This window comes from Salvelinus sp. IW2-2015, linkage group LG36, assembly GCF_002910315.2.
Source record: "Salvelinus sp. IW2-2015 linkage group LG36, ASM291031v2, whole genome shotgun sequence".
Lineage (NCBI taxonomy): Eukaryota > Metazoa > Chordata > Actinopteri > Salmoniformes > Salmonidae > Salvelinus > Salvelinus sp. IW2-2015.
The window spans coordinates 28,963,587-28,984,171 of NC_036875.1; the positions used below are offsets into that span (position 1 = coordinate 28,963,587).

General features: G+C 42.2%; 1 protein-coding gene across 1 annotated transcript in view; it reads left to right on the plus strand.

The window, feature by feature from the left end:
* Positions 1-4,709: 4,709 nt before the first annotated feature.
* The window catches only part of LOC111959374 (mitogen-activated protein kinase kinase kinase kinase 4-like), a 112,012-nt gene continuing 96,136 nt past the window's right edge, over positions 4,710-20,585 (plus strand). The window contains 2 exon segments of the mRNA XM_070437613.1: positions 4,710-5,078; positions 5,388-5,453. Of these exon segments, the coding sequence (XP_070293714.1) occupies positions 5,022-5,078; positions 5,388-5,453 (123 nt within the window). The 5' untranslated portion in view covers positions 4,710-5,021.

Genomic DNA, 20,585 nt, shown 5'->3' on the forward strand with positions numbered 1-20,585 from the left:
TACATGAGGGAAATCACACAGACTGAGTTATGAGGAAATGTTTAGGAACCGAGGAACTGTTTACTTCCCATATTGCCAAATTAGATTCTGTGAGGGAATGCAATTTGGAAAGTGACATCATTGTAATGTATAGGGTATTGGCATTAAAGAAAGGTACATTACATGTACCTCCTGAGGTGCACTCCTGAGGTGCACTCCTGCGGTGCACTCCTGTTTAGAAGGGTGTCAAAAATGTTATCCTTGTCTCTAGTGTATATTATGGGGTAAAGGGCCACGGAAAACTCCTCATATCGTTCACCTGCCCATAAAACCCCTCCCTCCCTCTTCCTCACCTCAGTGCAGACCATCTGTGAAAGTGTGTCCTGAACAAACATGGGTCCTGAACAAACATGGTCTTTTTTGCACCTGAGGTGCACTCTTGAGGTGCTGACTTGCTGCACCCTAAACAACTACTGTGATTATTATTATTTGACCATGCTGGTCATTTATGAACATTTGAATATCTTGGCCATGTTCTGTTATAATCTCCACCCGGCACAGCCAGAAGAGGACTGGCCACCCCTCATAGCCTGGTTCCTCTCTAGGTTTCTTCCTAGGTTTTGGCCTTTCTAGGCAGTTTTTCCTAGCCACCGTGCTTCTACACCTGCATTGCTTGGTGTTTGGGGTTTTAGGCTGGGTTTCTGTACAGCACTTTGAGATATCAGCTGATGTAAGAAGGGCTATATAAATAAATTTGATTTGATTTGATTACATACACTGAGTGTACAAAACATTAAGAACACCTGCTCTTTCCATGACACAGACCAGGTGAATCCAGGTAAATGCTATGATCCCTTATTGATGTCACCAGTTAAATCCACTTCAATCAGTGTAGATTAGGGTTAGGCAACCCTAGTCATGTTTTTTATTTAACCGACCTAGAAGACCAGGTGTGTTGAATTTAGGCAATCACTGAACTGATCAATTAGCTCAGTTGGTCAGGTGTGGTGCCTAGTTGGAACAAAATCCTGTAGTATCTGTGGCACTCCAGGAACAGGGTTGCCTACCGCTGGTGTAGATCAAGGGGAGGAGACAGGTTAAAGAAAGATTTTCAAGCCTTGAGACAACTGAGACATGGATTGTGAATGTGTGCCATTTACAGGGTGAATGGGCAAGAAGAAATATTTAAGTGCCTTTGAACGGGGAATGGTAGAAGGTGCCAGGGGCACTGGTTTGAGTGTTTCAAGAACTGCAACACTGCTGGGTTGTTCACACTCAACAGTTTCCCGTGTGTATCAACAATGGCCCACCACCCAAAGGACATCCAGCCAACTTGACACAACTGTGGGAAGCGTTGGAGTCAACATGGGCCAGCATCACCCGTGGAACGCTTTCGACACCTTGTAGAGGCCATGCCCAGACAAGTTTTTAGGCTGTTCTCAGGGCAAAAGGGTGTGCAACTCAATATTAGGAAGGTGTTTCTAATGTTTTGTGCACTCAGTGTATATGAGATAGAGTAACAACTGACTGCAATATGAGTGGTATTACAGTGCAGTGCAGATGCAGAATAAAATGCTCTTATGTTACAATAAGGCCCTTTTCATAAAAGCCATGTGATGCCAGAGAAATATAATTCACATTCAACAAAAGAGCAGGGATTGATGCTCTATAGAACATGGTGAAAAGGAAATGTTTTAAATAGAATTACTGTGAAAATATACAAAAAACTGTTCAAAAGTTTGGGGTCACTTAGAAATGTCCTTGTTTTTGAAAGAAAAACACWTTTTTTGTCCATTAAAATAACATCAAATTGATCAGAAATACAGTGTAGACATTTTTAATGTTGTAAATGACTATTGTAGCTGGAAACGGCAGATTTTTAATGGAATATCTACATAGGCGTACAGTACAGAGGCCCATTATCATCAACCATCACTCCTGTTTTCCAATGGCACATTGTGTTAGCTAATCCAAGTTTATAATTTTAAAAGGCTAATTGATCATTAGAAAACCATTTTGCAATTATGTTAGCACAGCTGAAAACTGTTGTCCTGATTAAAGAAGTTGGAGCATCAGCATTTGAGGGTTCGATTGCAGGCTCAAAATGGCCAGAAACAAAGAACTTTCTTCTGAAACTCGTCAGTCTATTCTTGTTCTGAGAAATGAAGGCTATTACATGTGAGAAATTGCTAAGAAGCTGAAGATCTCGTACAACACTGTGTACTACTCCCTTCACAGAACAGCGCAAACTGTCTCTAACCAGAATAGAAAGAGTGGGAGGCCCCGGTGCACAACTGAGCAAGAGGACAAGTACATTAGCGTGTCTAGTTTGAGAAACAGACGCCTCACAGTCAACTGGCAGCTTCATTAAATAGTACCTGCAAAACACCAGTCTCAACATCAACAGTGAAGAGGCAACTCTGGGATGCATTAAGAATGTCTACACTGTATTTCTGATCAGTTTGATGTTATTTTAATGGACAAAAATGTGCTTTTCTTTCAAAAACAAGGACATTTCTAAGTGACCCCAAACTTTCGAATGGTAGTGTATATACTCAGAGACTTGTCCCGAAGCCACTCCTGCGTTGTCTTGACTGTGTGCTTTGGGTCGTTGTCCTGTTGGAAGGTGAACTTTCACCCCAGTCTGAGGTCCTGAGTTCTCTGGAGCAGGTTTTAATCAAGGATCGCTCTGTACTTTACTGCATTCATCTTTCCCTTGATCCTGACTAGTCTCCCAGTCCCTGCTGCTGGAAAACATCCCAACAGCATGATTCGGCCACCACCTTGCTTAACAGTAGGGATGGTGCCAGATTTCCCCCAGACGTGATTCTTGGCATTCAGGCCAAAGAGTTCAATTTCAGTTTCATCAGAACAGAGAATCTTGTTTCTCATGGTTAGAGTCCTTTAGGTGCCTTTTAGCAAACTCATAGGGGGCTGTTATGTGCCTTTTACTGAAGAGAGGCTTCCGTCTGGCCACACTACCATAAAGGCCTGATTGGTGGAGTGCTGCAGAGATGGTTGTCATTCTGGAAGGTTCCCCTATCTCCACAGAGGAACTCTGGAGCTCTGTCAGAGTGACTATTGGGTTCTTGGTCACCTCCCTGACCAAGGCCCTTCTCCCCCGATTGCTCAGTTTGGCCAGGTGCCAGCTCTAGACTTGGTGTTTCCAAACTGCTTCAATTTAAGAATGCTACTGTGTTCTTGGGGACCTTAAATGCTGCAGAAATGTTTTGATACCCTTCCCCAGATCTGTGCCTCGACACAATCCTGTCTTGGAGCTCTACGGACAATTCCTTCGACCTCATGGCTTGGTTTTTGCTCTGACATGCACTGTCACATGTGGGACCTTATATAGACAGGTGTGTGCCTTTCCAAATCATGTCCAATCAATTGAATTTACCACAGGTGGACTCCAATCAAGTTGTAGAAACATCTCAAGGATAATCAATGGAAACAAGTTCTAAAAAACTGTTTTCACTTTGTCATTATGGGGTTTTGTGAGTAGATTGATGAATATTTTAAAAAATTACATTTTAGAATAAGACTGTAACGTAACAAAATGTGGAAAAAGGGAAGTGGTCTGAATACTTTCCGAATGCATTGTACATACTTCCAACTGTCATATATTTCTTCCCACAGTCCAGGGCCTCAGTGGCCCGCTCAGACAATACCCAGCAGTCAGACTTACGTACAGCAGTAAATAATGTACATGTCCTATTTCTAGCAGCTAGAAGAACTGTGACATTGCCACATTGTAAAGACAGCTGTGGCTGGGAGAAATAGGGAACCATTTTAACAATGGCAGCAAGATAAACACATTTACAAACTTTAGTACTGTGATGTTGAAGGTGGGACAGCAAGACTAACCTAGTTCTTCAGCAGCAATGACTGCTGTTATATACAGGATAATTTGGGGCCTTCATGGGCCTGTCTTAGTTGAGTCATGGGGCATGGGTAGTAGGGAACTGATCCCCACGAAGAGCACCTTGCTTTGGGACACAGCCTGGACAAACAGCCTGCTCACTGACATTTCAGCCATTGCGCATGACATGAAAAGAGTTTGCCAAAAAGCCTGCTGATATTCAGTGGTGTTGGAAGCAATGGGATAGAACCCAACAACAATACCAGGGTTGACAGCAGTGGTAAAATATTTATCACTGCTTCCATTTCACATGCTCTAATTAACTCTTCATCTGATATAGAGAGCTGGAGGTTGGCGACATTACCACGTGACTGTGTTGCCTACAGCACAGGCCTCAGAGAAAGATGGAGGGTGTTTTCATAGATTTATAAAGAAGGTTTGTCCATCTTATGTTGGTTAAGTCAATGTTTTGAGAGGATGTATTGATTCAGTACGATTCAGCCGTTTAGCTGATCTACCACTGTAAACATTGTCTGCACTAAGGCTACAAAACGTCCTTTTTATGAATTACAGGCTATTTGTCATTGTTAAAGACTAATGAGTTAACTGATCGAAAGCCTTATCTAACAAACTGACAGACAGCATGGATGTGGTTTTATGAAGACTACAGGAAAACAACAATGCTCAAAAAGTCATTATTATGAGTTTAGCAGCAGGGCACATAAATTCAGCATGTTTGGATGAATTTCTGATGGGGGAGCTCTTCACTATTATTCTCTCCATCCACTCCCCCCTGCACCTGCAGCGTCTTTCTCTCGGGTCTATCTGTCTCTCAGACACTGACTGATTCTGCTTCCTGTGTTGGTGAGGCTTTACAGTGGAGTGAGTGGGAGAGCGAGAACGAGAGATAAAGCTCTTAAATTGAATTGAGAGCGAGAGAGGGGCAGGGCGGAGAATTGAGAGGAGCAAGCTCACTGCCAACCGTGGTAGCGCAATATGGAGTAATCGCGTCCGCTCGACAACGACGGGAGTAGTTTACAAAGAAAAACCCGCTTTGGATCGACATTACATTAGCAAGGAATAAGATAACAATTTCAATTATGAGATTACGGCATTGCATATAGACAATTGACTTGAAGAGACTAAAATAGACGTTGTAATTTCTATTTATTATAGAAAAATGGCGAACGAGTCTCCAGCTAAAAGTCTAGTGGACATAGACCTTGCCTCTTTGCGGGTGAGTGCAATGCATGTTATGCGGATTTGTGTTATTTGCTGTTCAAATCCTTGTATTGTAATTTTATTGACGCCACCATGGGATAAACCCTGGTAAAATGTGTCACAAATAGTATGTGTTGTTCTTGTTGTGGATACCGTTAGGTGGCTGAGTTCCAATCATTCTTTTGTTTGCAATGCTCTGGGATGTGAGGCAATTCGGTCGCAACCACCTGATTTAACGGGTTGTAACGTGGCCCATACTAAACCATCCCTCTCTCACAAACAGTTATTTGGTAAATGTTAACCATTTGATCATTTAATTTTATAGGACCCAGCTGGTATTTTCGAACTGGTGGAAGTGGTCGGCAATGGTACCTATGGACAAGTATACAAGGTTTGTTTGGATTTTCATATTCCATATAGGCTATATACTCGAAATAGGCGGAAACTAGCTCAAACATGTATTTTTCTCCCTGCTCAAGAGAAGCTGCAATTATAGACCGTTGGACCAGTGCGGTCTGGACTGGATTAGTAATGCGCTGAGATGTAAAGGCCAACCTATATAACTGTTCCTTTTATTTTCTTTACGAATTTTTCGTGTGTTTTATTGTGTTAGGACTTACCAACTATTCGTTTATTTATCCGTCAACAACATGTAAGCCAAACCAGACCCTCATCTCCCTGCCAATGCTTAGGCCATCATACGAGCCTGACAAACTTCTCCCGTTTTGCTACTGGGTGTGCACGGTTGCGCATTCTAGTTAGGCCTACTGTATACTCAGATCCGATGCCGTGATAGGCAAATTGACATGACACTGTAATAACAGTCGACTAGCTCAGCATGGGATTCGATGTGGAGGAGATTGCGCCTACAGTATCCAGCTACCGTCACCCCTTCCCCATGTCACTGGAGAGTGGTTAGAGCAGCCTACCTACATCACATCCTGTTGTTTTGAAGCTGCTGTTACCTTGTAGAAAGACAGAATATGTCCAGACTTGTTCAGAATAGACGACTTGCATCACACTGTTGTCGCCTGATTTTATTGGTCACATGGATTCCAATGGAAGACTATTAGACCTGGGTCAAATAAATTGTTTGAAAACTTTCAAATAGCCAATTTGATAATGATGTTGCTTGCCTTGTAGCATATGCAATGGCATAGTCTCAAAAGTGCCAACTCAAAGCCAAATAAATTGCACTATATAAATGATGTATTTGACATATGTAATTAATTACATAAACTTATTTGACATAAAACGATCTGTAAAACTAACATTTGGACAAATGAGTCCTCCGTGGGTGGAAACACTCCAACAAACACATGGATTCAAAGTGTACGCTACTACACCCTACTGTATACAATGACCGGGCTGACCAGGACTGGATCAGTGCAGATCACACAGGGGCCTAGTGATGAACTGAGTCAGTCGATATCCAGTGATACAGTGATCAAAGCTGACCTCCATCAGCTCTACATAGCTGTTCAGCAGGGTATGATAGAAACATGTAATAATCAGAGGACATGTCAGAGGTTCAGAGTGAGGATACACAGTGGTGTGTATTCATGGATGCCAACGGAAGCCAAGTGTCCCAAAAAAAAAGAAGATATTTCGTCTCTCATAAATTTTCAAGAGGCTGAATGTATCTCACTGGAGAAAGCATCCCTCTGTCTCAGTATGTTTTTTTTAACAGGTAAGTTGACTGAGAACACATTCTCATTTACAGCAACAACTTGGGGAACAGTTACAGAGGAGAGGGATGAATGAGCCAATTGTAAACTGGGGATGATTAGGTTACCATGATGGTATGAGGGTCAGATTGGGAATTTAGCCAGGACACCAGAGTTAACACCCCTACTCTTACATTAAATACCATGGGATCTTTAGCAACCACAGAGAGTCAGTCCACCATTTAACATCCCATCTGAAAGACAGCACCCTACACAGGGTAATAGGATATTTTTTTTAGACCAGAGGAAAGGGTGCCTCCTACTGGCCCTCCAACACCACTTCCAGCAGCATCTGGTCTCCCATCCAGGAACCAACCCTGCTTAGCTTCAGAAGCAAACCAGCAGTGGGATGCATGGTGGTATGCTGCTGGCAAAGCTTATCTGTGTAGGGTATCTATCTGATGTCTGGACAGAAAGAATGTGCCATTGTTGCCGCCCATAGCATTGAATGCATGGGAAGCCAGCGAGCATTTGGCATCCCTTGATTAAAATAATAGCCAATTAGCGTTGAGCTAAACTGAGTGAGCTCAGCTGTGAATGGTTCTGGCGCACCCCAAAAAATTATCAAGGGAAGCCAGTTTGGGTTTGGCTTCAGACCAATCACAAGCCATGTCATTATTGACAGAAAACAAAAATGTATTTATTGCATTTCATTGTGTTGTTGTCCTCTGGTGGCTGGCTGGCTAAAATCSTCCCTTTCCTAATTTAGCCATGGATGGAGATAGGGATTTGGACTTGTGGTTTTACTTAATTCTCCGTACTGGCTAATGATTATAATGGCGATTCTGATCAACCGTAAACTCATACATTGTGCCCCTGGCCTGAGAGGATGGAAGATCAACATGTAGCTAGATATAGTATGCTAATGTTAGCTAGCTGGCCTGGCACATCGTTGCCCATGAAAGGAAGTTAGTCTAGTGAGCAAGTATTTTAGCCAGGTAGTCTAGGACAAAAAAAAACAAAAGCGTGTACTGTATGACCGTTTAGGCAACATGAAAGAGGAGGATGGCATTGCGTTTCTCTACAAGTAGAGTGAGTCAACATGTTTTTTCTACTTACACATACACAGAAATCAGTACCATGGACAGCCACATCATATTTAGCTTARGTTGATGGGACTAAATAGTTTTTGCTATCTTTTAGTTGTCATTGTATTGAACTAAGCATAGATGATTAGATGTTGAAATGGTGCTGGACTAGTGGAAGCAGCTCCCGTTTTCTTTGAGACTTGCGGTAACTCTCCATGGTTCTAAATCAATAGTTGATTAGTAGTCTGAAAATGTGTCAGAAACATTACTTTGCTTGACCATGCTGTAGGTCATGTAACTGTTTGCTACATGCAATATGTTTTGTGGACTTCACCGGACAGATGTTGCTCTCCAGTTTTGTGCTGAAAGAATTGTGTGGTTGAATTTATTCTGCCACTGTTTTCGTATTGTCTCGGCCTTTCGGCCTATATATCACGGTGTCCAGGCATATGAACTAACAGGTTATAGAGCAAACAAGGCAATTATCACAACACAGGTTGTAATATGCCTTTTCTTCTGCATTGGCTTCCCCGGTGATTTTACCCACACACTGCTACTGAAGATACAGGCTRCTCCTCCCTCCAGGAATCCACAGAATGTCAACATCAAGATACAACCAAGAGTTTTCTGTAGTGTGTCATTATCTTGATTCTGTCTAAAGCCATCCACTCTGCATTTGGGTGTGTGCTGACAGGTTGTCTTCCTTTTAGGGACTGTAGCAGATATTCTCTGTACATAAATCTAAAAACATACATTCTGTAGCAGCCATTTTCTCTTGAGAGCAGATGATATCCTTGACTGAATCAACTTGTTTTATATGAAATCATTTCACCATGAGTAGCTAGCTACAATGTCTTCTTAGATCTGGGGACTGGCACATAAACAATTTGCTATATATAAAGAACCGGGCGTAAAGAAATGTTACATCAAATCATATTGTTTAGGGACTGCCAACGTCATGAAGGCTGCCGGGGGATTAAGCCTACTCGGTCATTAAAATAGAGAGTTTCCCATATCCCACATTCATTTAGTGCCTCAGTCTATGTGTGTGTTTGGGGTTTGCATATGTTTTGATCCACAGCCTTGTGTGTTTGTGTTAGGATCTGCATGTGTATATTCGATCTACAGCCCTTTTTGATTGGCCATCATATTCAGACGTGCTAATGGCAGCTGTGTGCCTTTTTTGTAGCTATGTGGACAGCAGCTGTTGTGGTGGAGAGAGAGATTTCCCTCAGATTACACAGACCCACAAAGAAAACAAATCCAATTTTGATAAACTCCCAAATCCAATTTTGATAAACTCCCATGTCTATTAGGTGAAATACCACAGTGTGCATTCACGGCAGGAATATTTGTGACCTGTTGCCACAAGAAAAGGGCAACCAGTGAAGCACAAACACCATTTGTAAATACAAACTACACTGAGTATGCAACACATTAAGAAAATGACAGACTGACCAGGTGAGTCCAGGTGAAAGCTATGATCCCTTATTGATGTCACTTGTTAAATTCACTTCAATCAGTGTAGATGAAGGGGAGGAGACAGGTTAAATAAGGTTTTTTAAGCCTTGAGACAATTGAGACATGGATTGTGTATGTGGGCCATTCATAGGGTGAATGGGCAAGACAAAAGATTTAAGTGCCTTTGAAAGGGGTATGGAAGTAGGTGCCAGGCYCACCAGTTTGTGTCAAGAACTGCAACGCTGATGGGGTTTTCATGCTGGTTAGTTTCTTGTGTGTATCAACAATTGTCCACCACCCAAAGGACATCCAGCCAACTTGACACAACTGTGGGAAGCATTGGAGTCAACATAGAGAGAGAGAATCTCATAATGAAAGGTGTTTTTGTTTAGAGGGTAAGACCCAGCAGGAGTTGTAATGGCCCATTCTGCAAATATTTTAACCCAATTATAACCCCTCATAATAACTGTCTAGTCCATTCTACAACTGGTCAACGGTTCAGTTAATTCTAGTTAGTCTGACATGGTTATTTCAAGGAACTTGATATTGTTTGCTTGGTCCTCAGCTTTGCTGTAGAGAGCTGGTGGATGTTAGGTAGATGTGAGGAAGTAGCAAAATGCCAGAAGTCATCATGTAATGACGAGAAGTTGGTGACTTGAGCGGTGTACTGTGTATACCGGGGTATTTGGAAATAGCCACGGGATGGTTATTCAATACCGTTGAAATTATTTATTTGAAGTTTTTCAAAACATTTGGATATTTATATATATATATTTTTCAACTTGTGCAATGCATTAGGAGATAAAGTAGATTGCGTTCTTCATTTCACCTGTCACATATTTTACATTATGACGCTTACGTAGTTACCCTGAACAGTTGTAAATAGCACAACGGGAGAAATCGGGAGCAAGTGAGTCCAGCTCTGTATTGACAGGGTTGCGTTTTATATTGAAAGTCAAGTGTTTTTTTGCTTCTACAGAGTGATTAGGGATGTGCAACTATAGTTCTCCTTAACAGAAAATACATTAGTGCAACACATTCAGAAAATTGATTAATTTTCATCAGATGACAACAGAAGTGTAACGCTATGACTGCCAGCCAAACAAGTAAATGAGCTAACAATGAAATAGCAAGGTCTTTTTTGCGAAACGATGCATGGCCGTCATATTTCTAATGTTTAGGCCTGTCATATAAAGAATGTAGCCGGATATATTTCCTAAGATATATTTCCTAAGTTAATCTTTACTGGAGAAAAATGGTCTGGCTTCACCGAGAGGAMAAAATTAGCTACACATCAGTCAGAGTGCTGTCAGTTGATAGAATGCCGTTCGTSAATTCTCATCTGAGTTTAGAAGTGCAACTGAAGCACAAAAGTTGTCTGATGCTGAGCAGAAATTACAATAAGAAGCATTTTAGATCTGCGTTTATAAAACGCAGCATGATATTTCTCGGCCGTCTGTTCCTCCCTCTTCTCCGAGCAGAGCATGTCCAAACTCACCAAACTCTTCGGTTAGCTCCTCCCTATAAATGTCTAACTTTATGAGCTGGATTGCCTGTCTTTGCAATTAGTTTATTTTTGTTTGTGCTTATTTAGAATATTTAGCTAGCAGCCTCCATGGAAATGTTCTATTACTTGTGCTAATTTTGTTAGCGTTCTGGTAATAGATGCCCAATGGTATTTTTAGCATTTTGGCGCCTCCTTGTGTACCAAGCCGATAATACAGTAAATCCCGGGGTGACAGAAGGACGGTATGACGATATGAAAATCTGGATACCGCCAAACCCCACACTGTTTGATGCAATGTCAATCTGAAGTTCCATTTTGGACACAGAYAAAGATGTCGAATGAGTCTGATTGCTTATTTGTGCTGGCTCAAACGCATTAAGAAGGAAAGAAATTCCACAAATGAACTTTTAACAAGGCACACCTGTTTAATTGAAATGCATTCCAGCTGACTACCTCATGAAGCTGGTTGAGAATGCCAAGATGTCATCAAGCTGTGCAAAGCTGTCATCAAGGCAAAGGGTGGCTACTTTGAAGAATCTCAAATATAAAATATATTTTGATTTGTTTAACACTTTTTTGGTTACTACATTATTCCATATGTGTTATTTCATAGTTTTGATGTCTTCACTATTATTCAACAATGTAGAAAATAGTAAAAATAAAGAAAAATCCTTGAATGAGTAGGTGTGTCCAAACTTTTGACTGGTACTGTATGTGCCTCACCCACACCTATGCATAACACATTCCTTTATGGCTGCACCTCAAGATCAGCTCCTGTAGCTATAATTAAGTTTACAAGGGNTTTGATACTGTATGTGCCTCACCCACACCTATGCATAACACATTCCTTTATGGCTGCACCTCAAGATCAGCTCCTGTAGCTATAATTAAGTTTACAAGGGAAAAGTCCAGTGCACATTTTTGGATCATGGCGGAAGGAAGGTTCTGTGTCAGTCTATCTTTTTTTTWWTTTTTTTTWATCTCTTTTCCATTCGTTTGAAGCACCTAGGCATGGTTGGCTGAGCTTGCTTTTTGAACTCTGGCTTTTTCTTCTCCTCCTCTCTCCGGGACCGAGGGCTTTTATCAGGCGGATGTTTGGGTTGGGCATCAATACCGTACATCAGAGTAAATACTGGCAAAGACGGAGAGGCAGCGTTGCAGCACTTTACAGATGGGCCAGGGGAATTTTGGCTTGCCTCTGCAGGAGCTGTCTGCTTTAGAGATCTCCCCCTGCCCTGACCTTCCACCACCTCCTTCTCCATCTGCCTTAGGTCTACAAGAGATGAGAGAGGACAAAGATGAGAGAGCGAGTGAGGAACAGGGTTACGGTCCATGGTGGGAGGTGTGATGCGGTGCAGTGTCCATGTAGTTTGGAGTGGGCACCTACACTTACTTACAGCAGCTTAAATGTACTAGAAGCCTGGCAAGAAGTAAGGCCTGATTTTTCACCTGACTTTCATTTCCACACTCTGCTGATTCAAACCACCATCCCTGCTGGTGTCTTTAAAAAAAACTGAAGGAAAGTGTAAATTTAACACTGGATTGCCCCTTCTCACTGTAATGTCAGGCACACCAGTCCATGGCATTAGCTACCACCTAATTAAAACACTGTTTGTGGTTAACACCTAGTTTCCCCTCATTACCTGCTCCAGGTGTAGGTCCTTCATGAACATACCGACATTCTACCCAGATGAAGTCACTGCTACTGCGTACTGAAACGCTGGCTCGACTCTCCCTAACAAGAGTTTAATAGAGAGACTGCAGTTGTCCTATCCTTCCCAGAGCCCGGCCACCCAAGCACAGGGGCTCGGCCAAATGCTTAGCCCCCTGGCAGCTTGCTGTGAAAGGTGGAAAAGCTGCAAAACATACAGCGGTCCTCCTCTCCCTCCACTATGGCAGTAGTGGACGAGCCCTCACTGTGGAATGCAAGGTTTGGGCTGTGTCCATGAGAATTAAGAGGGGGGGGGGGGGGTGAAGAGGGAGTGAGAGAGAGAGACCTGGCTTTTGGCCCCAGATTGACTTGACACCCCTCTGACTGCCCTCAGGGTCAGGTGGCAGGCTGGCCCATTATCCAGCCATGCATAGCCATGTCTAATTAGCAGCTTATGGCCATGATGTGACTGGGTGACAACTTTACCCCCCCATTTAGATCYTGTCCATTTACCTCCTCCCCCTTTTTAACTTGTCCCCCTGATTATTAAGCTAGCTTTGGTCCTTCCATATACCCAGCTAGCCCCCAGTACACCATGCCCACCCACTCCCCTCCCCCATATGATAGGAAAATTAAGACGCAGTGAAGGGAGTTGAGACCTGATCAATAAGGGCTAAGCGTTGTTCTTCGCTTGCGTGCCTCCAACAAAATACAATCATCACAAACACCAGCTGCTTGTTTGTCCTGATCGCCTTCAGACTCATTAATTTCCAAACCATAAGCATCTTTATGTCCCCTGTGAAGAGACAGATTGTTATACAATACACTCAGTATGTGTTCATGCTCTGTTATAGGGCGGCCCAATGACTAATAAATTCAGACAATAGGGTAAATAGACAGCCATTCTAGCTCCCAGAGACAGTGACAGCACTGATCTTTTTGAGTGCATTTCTGTGAAAACACTATTTCCTCTGTGTGGGTTTGACAGCTCACTGGATACTTTCTTCACAGATACAACTTTGAAGTCCACAATGCTATTTTGCAAGGCGTGTATTGTTTCATTGGGTCTGAAGAAGACATTACAGTATTATGTCTATGTAGTGTGTAGAGAACAAGTGTGCTCCGCTGGCTTTTAGGTCTTTCAAAATGAGGCTGTAGCTCTACCCCTAAAGAGGGTTAGCTAGAGATGCAGGAGTCTTTTCTGAGTTATTCTATCTAAACCAAGAAGGAGACCAGTAGATGGRTATGAGTCATAAGTCTACACAGGAACGCACCCACGTCCAATGGCACACATGTCATGTCACTGTCAGTTCATCAGTCATGCGTGTTCGATGTGTCCTGATAGGTGTCCCATGGTGTGGGGTAGTAGGTTTAGCTTAGTCAGATGTCGCTCTCCTTCTCCCCCTCTCTCTCTCTTTCTTCCTCTTTCTTGCTCTCTCGCTCGCTCGCCTGGCTGTATTGATTCTAAAAAGAGTTSTCTGTTAGACACAGAGAGCCTGGTGCTAACTGGCCTCACAGACAACAGGTCCTTCATTCTGCTATCTATTTCTGACCTCCTTCTGACTGATAAGGCCTAGAGAAGGCCTCTCTGTTCCACACCAAAATGTCCGCCGTGGCCGGCCAGCTGCCATCAGATCCGTGTGTACCGGACAGACAGAAMGGCAACTGTGAGCGGGCGGGCTCTGGAGAAACCCCACAATGCTACACTCTGCCTGAGAGGGGTTCAGACACAAGGAGATAGTATGACTGTCTTATGTATTCTGTCTATTAGTGTAGTCAATCAAGCAAGGTCCGATGAATGGTGGTACTAGCAGTTTAGGATGAGAGACATTGTCTTGTGGCTTCTGGCTGCAAGACATTCACTAGCTCTTAGGTATATATCTTCAGGTTCTGTGTCTTAAAGTCTAACTCGGTGTGTTGTGTTTGTTCTTAATGACAGTTGTGGCTTGTCTGAGCCTTTAGGGTTTAGCATGCTACTGTATGGGAGGCCATCTGGACTGGGTATAGGGGATATAAGGATGGGAGGGGCAGGCTGAGGCACTCTGTCTGATCTGTGTGGGCACATGGTTTTAGGGAGAGATTGGGGAATGTAGCATAAAAAGAAGACAAAAAACAGCAGGTGTCCATTGGAATAGCTTATACCACTCTCAGTAGTGAGACTGTTGGTATATCTGGCTGTATTCACTTTAGTTTAGGGGTACCAAACATATGGCCCGCAGGCCAGTGGTTTGAGTAAATAAAGAACTATACTTTAAAATGACTAAAACCAAATTCAAACTGTGTAAAAATTATAATGGACCTGCAGTCATACAGTTTATGTCCAGCTAGCTAATAATCACCTAAATGACATCTAGAGAGTCAGGGAACATCAGAAAAAAGGACTATCTTTTGCAAATTTTGATGGCAAGGAAATTTCAGTGTGGCCTTCCGGCCCTCATTGAAGACCGGATGCGGCCCCTGAGATAAAATGTGTTTGACACCCCTGCTGTAATGTTGTACCTCACTCTTCTTTGTTTTAATGGCTTTTTATATTGCATAAAAGTTGTATCTCCTCCAAACACATTTCTGACCATGGCCCTATTGTCTTCCATTTCGGTTTAACCTTAAATATATCTATCAGTGTGTTTATTTATACAAAGTTTAATTTGTCTTATTTTGTAGTTTTCCTTCACTTAAACTCCTCCCACTTCCCACACACACTCACTTKACACACTTCCATGCAATCTCCATATGTCCCTGATTCTTATAATGGCTGTTTTTCTTAATTGGGGGCTGCCTCTTTCCTTTCATCCCCTTCCCCTCCACTTTCAGGGCTAGGCGGCTGGTTCGACTGACAGACTGGCTGGTTGAACTAAATTAATGACTGGCTGACTGAATGACTGTGGGCCTCATTTAAGGTTGTTTTAATCTGATTCACAACACTTGAGTGCTGCCCAAGTCACCTGACTAGAACCCAGGCCTGTGATTGGAGCAGAGCACCAGAGCACTTCCTCCTGTAGCTGGGCAGACTCTCTAAACTCCCGAGAGAATGTGTACTTCAAACGCACATATGCACACAAAGATACATCCTCATAGTCTATCTAACACATACATACTTCCACACACTGATGGAGATTCAGAGTTGAACCCGGACGTGCTACCTGTCCCAGACCTGCTGTTTTCAACTCTCTAGAGACAGCAGGAGCAGTAGAGATACTCTGAATGATCGGCTATGAAAAGCCAACTGACATTTACTCCTGAGGTGCTGACTTGTTGCACCCTCGACAACCACTGTGATTATTATTATTTGACCCTGCTGGTCATCTATGAACATTTGAATATCGTGGCCATGTCCTGTTATAATCTCCACCCGGCACAGCCAGATGAGGACTGGCCACCCCTCATAGCCTGGTTCCTCTCTAGGTTTCTTCCTAGGTTCTGGCCTTTCTAGGGAGTTTTTCCTAGCCACCGTGCTTCTACACCTGCATTGCTTTCTGTTTGGGGTTTTAGGCTGTGTTTCTGTACAGCACTTTGAGATATCAGCTGATGTAAGAAGGGCTTTATAAATAAATTTGATTTGAACACTGACACTTTCGCATGCACTGACTGTACACATACACAGGCTTGTGTTGAGACACTGACTTTCACTTTCTCTCCCCCGTATCACATTTAAATTATTTGAATACCCTGAGTAGCACACACATACAGTACCAGTCAAAAGTTTGGACACACCTACTCATTCAAGGGTTTTTCTTTATTTTTACTACGTTCTATATTGTAGAATAATAGTGACGACATCAAAACTATGAAATAACACATGGAATCATGTAGTAACCAAAAAAGTGGTGAACAAATCAAAAGATATTTTATATTTGAGATTCTTTAAAGTATCCACCCTTTGCCTTCATGACAGCTTTACACACTCTTGGCATTCTCTCAACCAGCTTCATGAGGAATGCTCTTCCAACAGTCTTGAAGGAGTTCCCACATGCTGAGCACTTGTTGGCTGCTTTTCCTTCACTCTTCGGTCAAACTCATCCCAAACCATCTCAATTGGGTTGAGGTCGGGTGATTGTGGAGGCCAGGTCATTGATGCAGCACTCCATCACTCTCCATCTTACAGTGGTTCCTCTTAAAAGTTGTGAGTTTACGCCGCGGGATTTAGAGGTAATTTGTGGTTTAGTAAGGTACCCTGCGTCACCACTTCATTGCTCCACTGATTATGCTTTTGGGGCCTACTGTGTCTCTAACTGACAATGAATGGGCGACATAAACCTAAATAGAAACTGATAATTGTGCACGACTTCAGTATTACTTACTAAAACTGTTGTTACACTAAGGTTTTTATTATTTTATTTTGTTAGGATTATTTTYCTCTTACTGTAGGCCACTCTCGACCAGTCACGTTGTACAGCGTCTGAGTTGGTCTAAGACACTGCATAGCAGTGCAAGCTGTGTTGCTACAGATACTGATTCAGTATCCGTGCCGGCCTCGACTGGGAGACCCATGAGATGGCTGTAGGTTTTTGGTTTTTCTCCCTCTAAAAACAGAAATAAATCATTCTAAATAACAAACTGGTTTTATTTACAAATTAGTACCAATGTCTCACCCCATGTTCAAGAATGGCCTTTTTCTCACTCATTTTACAAAATGAGTGAGAAACAATGTAAAACAATGTAACTAATAATGGCATCTTTATGCAGTCAATAATACAATAATGATACAAATACTGATGTTTATTTAGTTATGGATCCATAACGAATTACTATGGGAATAAATATCACTGAATTACAGAAATATCCCCCAATCCTCTATATGTAATTATTGGTGCAGAGTCACGTCATATTTTTCAATATACTGTAGGCCTACCGTAAGCGACATGAGTCTCACTAATGTTGAGTAATGTGCCGTTAAAAGGGGTGTATGTCTTATTTATTTAAAGAGCACATTGAAGTTAGAAGCAATAGAATTTTAGCACCGTTCCGCGCTGCTCTGAGACGAGCATGGGGACTGGTCTTGATAAATCAATGAGATTTTATTTTCACTGAATCCCTGTTTGGGTATTGGTTAGATTAGAAAATGATGGTGTAGAAATGTAATGCTCTTATTGCAACCTTTAACTAGGCAAGTCAGTTTAAGAACAAATTCTTATTTTCAAGGACAGCCTACTCCTTCCTCCCCTTCGGGGAATTGAACCCCGGTCTCCCGCAGGACACTGGATTCTTTAGCTAAATAGCCCAGTACTGTACTCCCGACCGTCACGTTGTACAGCTCCATATTTTTCGTTCCATCGTAATTGAAACCCAGAGTGTTTTTCGTTTTCCTTGGAAAAGAAACACCATAATATTAATAAAATTAATCCCAAACTAAAATTACTAAAAGTAATTGGAAATGTAGATACAAATTATTTGTGACATTGTGGTTACAATAAAGAATGTAAACAAGGTGCTGTGCTTTTATTTACGGTAGTGATGGACAGCTGGTGGCATTTTGAAAACAGGTTTTCAAACACTTGTGGCCCGATTAGCAGGACAACAGACTCTATAGCCCGGCTACTGTAGGTGTGAACATCCCCCTACCTGCAATGTATTCGATGCTTAAGTACTCTGAAGTGTTACATTTCCAACTCAAAACAACAGTACAGTATTTCTTCATCAACATCTTAATGCTTTCGTTAATAAAATAATTATAAAAATGTTCTTTCAAACTGCTGATGTTTATTTAGTTATGGATCCATAACGAATTACTATGGGAATAAATATCAGTGAATTACAGAAATATTGGAACAAAGTTGTCTAATGAAGGTAAACAAATTGTTGCTTACTGGAAAATACTCTTTCAAACACACGGTCACGTTGTACAGCACCATGATGGATATTAGCAGAGCTATGTTTTGGCCTTTATGGGAGGCGCACAATTGGCCCAGCGTTTCCCTCCCTCTAAAAACAGAAAGAAATGTTTTTGCCTTTACAAATATTCTTTTGGCCTTTATTCAGATTGCAATCGCTCTCTTCCGTTTTTTGAAGACGAAATAACCTCCAAAATATCATTATATATTATCAAGTTGATGACACAGTCATATAGCCGGCATCTACATAAAGCTGAGTGACTCACTCATTCATGGCTTTGGATCAAAATAAATACGTACCAACATTCTTTCTGATAGTCTTTAATAAAGAAATGTCTTAGTTTTCCTGACCTGGACACCATGTACAGTATTATAATAGCCCATTATGGGCTATTAGCAGGACAACATACCTTTACCAACACCTCTCTGTATTTTGATACTTTGCTCCGGAGTAGATGGGCATTGCTACAGATGCAGGTTCGATACCCGTGCCGGCCGCCATCGGGAGACGCATGAGGTGGCTTTTGGTTTTAATTTAGAATCCTCCAATCCTCTATATGTAATTATTGGCAGAGAGTCACATAATTTTTTACGATATACTGTAGACCTACCGTAGGCAAAATGAGTCTCACTAGTGTTGAGTAATGTGCTGTTAAAAGTGGTGTAGGTCTTATTTATTTAAAGAGCATATTGAAGTTGGAAGCAATAGGATTTTAGCACCGTTTCGCGCTGCTCTGAGACGAGCATGGGGACTGGTCTTGATAAATCAATGATATTTTATTTTCACTTAATCTCCGTTTGGGTATTGGTTAGACTAGATAAGAAAATTAGTGTGCAGAAATGTTATGCTCTTAGTGTAAACTTTATTTAACGAGGCAAGTCAGTTAAGAACAAATTCTTATTTACAAGGACAGCCTACTCCTTCCCCTCTGTCGGGGAATTGAACCCCAGTCTCCTGCGTGCCCTGCCCACACGACACAAGGATTCTTTAGCTAAATAGCCCAGTACTGTACTCCCGACCGTCACGTTGTACAGCGCCATATTCACCTAGTCTGTGCCTCACAATGACACAGCGGTTGGAACCAAAAATTTCWAATTTGGACTAAAGGACAGATTTCCACCGGTCTAATGTCCATTGCTAGTGTTTCTTGGCCCAAGCAAGTCTATTTGTGTCCTTTACCAGTGGTTTCTTTGCAGCAAATCGACCACGAAGGCCTGATTCACGCAGTGTCCTCTGAACAGTTGATGTTGAGATGTGTCTGTTACTTGAACTCTGTAAAGCATTTATTTGGGCTGCAATCTGAGGTGCAGTTAACTCTAATGAACTTATCCTCTGCAGCAGGGGTAACTCTTGGTCTTCCTTTCCTGTGGCGGTSCTCATGAGAGCCAGTTTCATCATAGCGCTTGATGGTTTTTGCGACTGCACTTGAAGAAACTTTCAAAGTTCTTGACATTTTCCGCATTAACTGACCTTCATGTCTTAAAGTATTGATTGACTATCATTTCTCTTTGCTTATTTGAGCTGTTCTTGCCATAATATGGACTTGGTCTTTTGCCAAATAGGGCTATCTTCTGTATACCACCGCTACCTTGTCTCAACACAACTGATTGGCTCAAACAAATTCACTTTTAACAACACACACCTGTTAATTGAATTGCATTCTATGTGACTACCTCATGAAGCTGGTTGAGATAATGCCAAGTGTGTGCAAAGCTGTCATCAAGGCAAAGGGTGGCTACTTTGAAGAATCTCAAATATTAAATATATTTTGATTTGTTTAACACTTTTTTGGTTACAACATGATTCGATGAGTAGGTGTGTCCAAACTTTTGATTGGTACTGTGTGTGTGTGTGTGTGTATGCATGCATGCACATCTACACAAACAACACACACTCACCACCCTGTTTGCTACAGTGGAGGTGAATAGTGAAAGCCTAGTCTCATTGTGGTTGTGGATGCAGCCGTGGGCATTTTGACACCAGGCACGAGAAGGGCAGCCTCTTTCTCTCTCCTCCTCTCCTCTGTCTGTGCCAACTATTTGCTCTGAGCTGGAAGACTCACTAGCAAGGTGTTCTACATGCCAACACTGCCTTTAACAAGAGGGAAAGAACTGCTGCAATCCTCTCCCGCCAGCCAGCTTATATACAGCACTGCGACCCCCTTCCCAAGGGTACTGCTAAGGTATTGAACTGACTTCACAAAGACCTTCCCCCTCTCTCCTGTCTCTCCACAAAAGCCTTGCAGTTCTGACTAAGTTTGTCTCAGTTGCACAGGTGGTGGGGGAGTATTCATTGAGGGGAAGTGGGTGGTAGGTTAGGG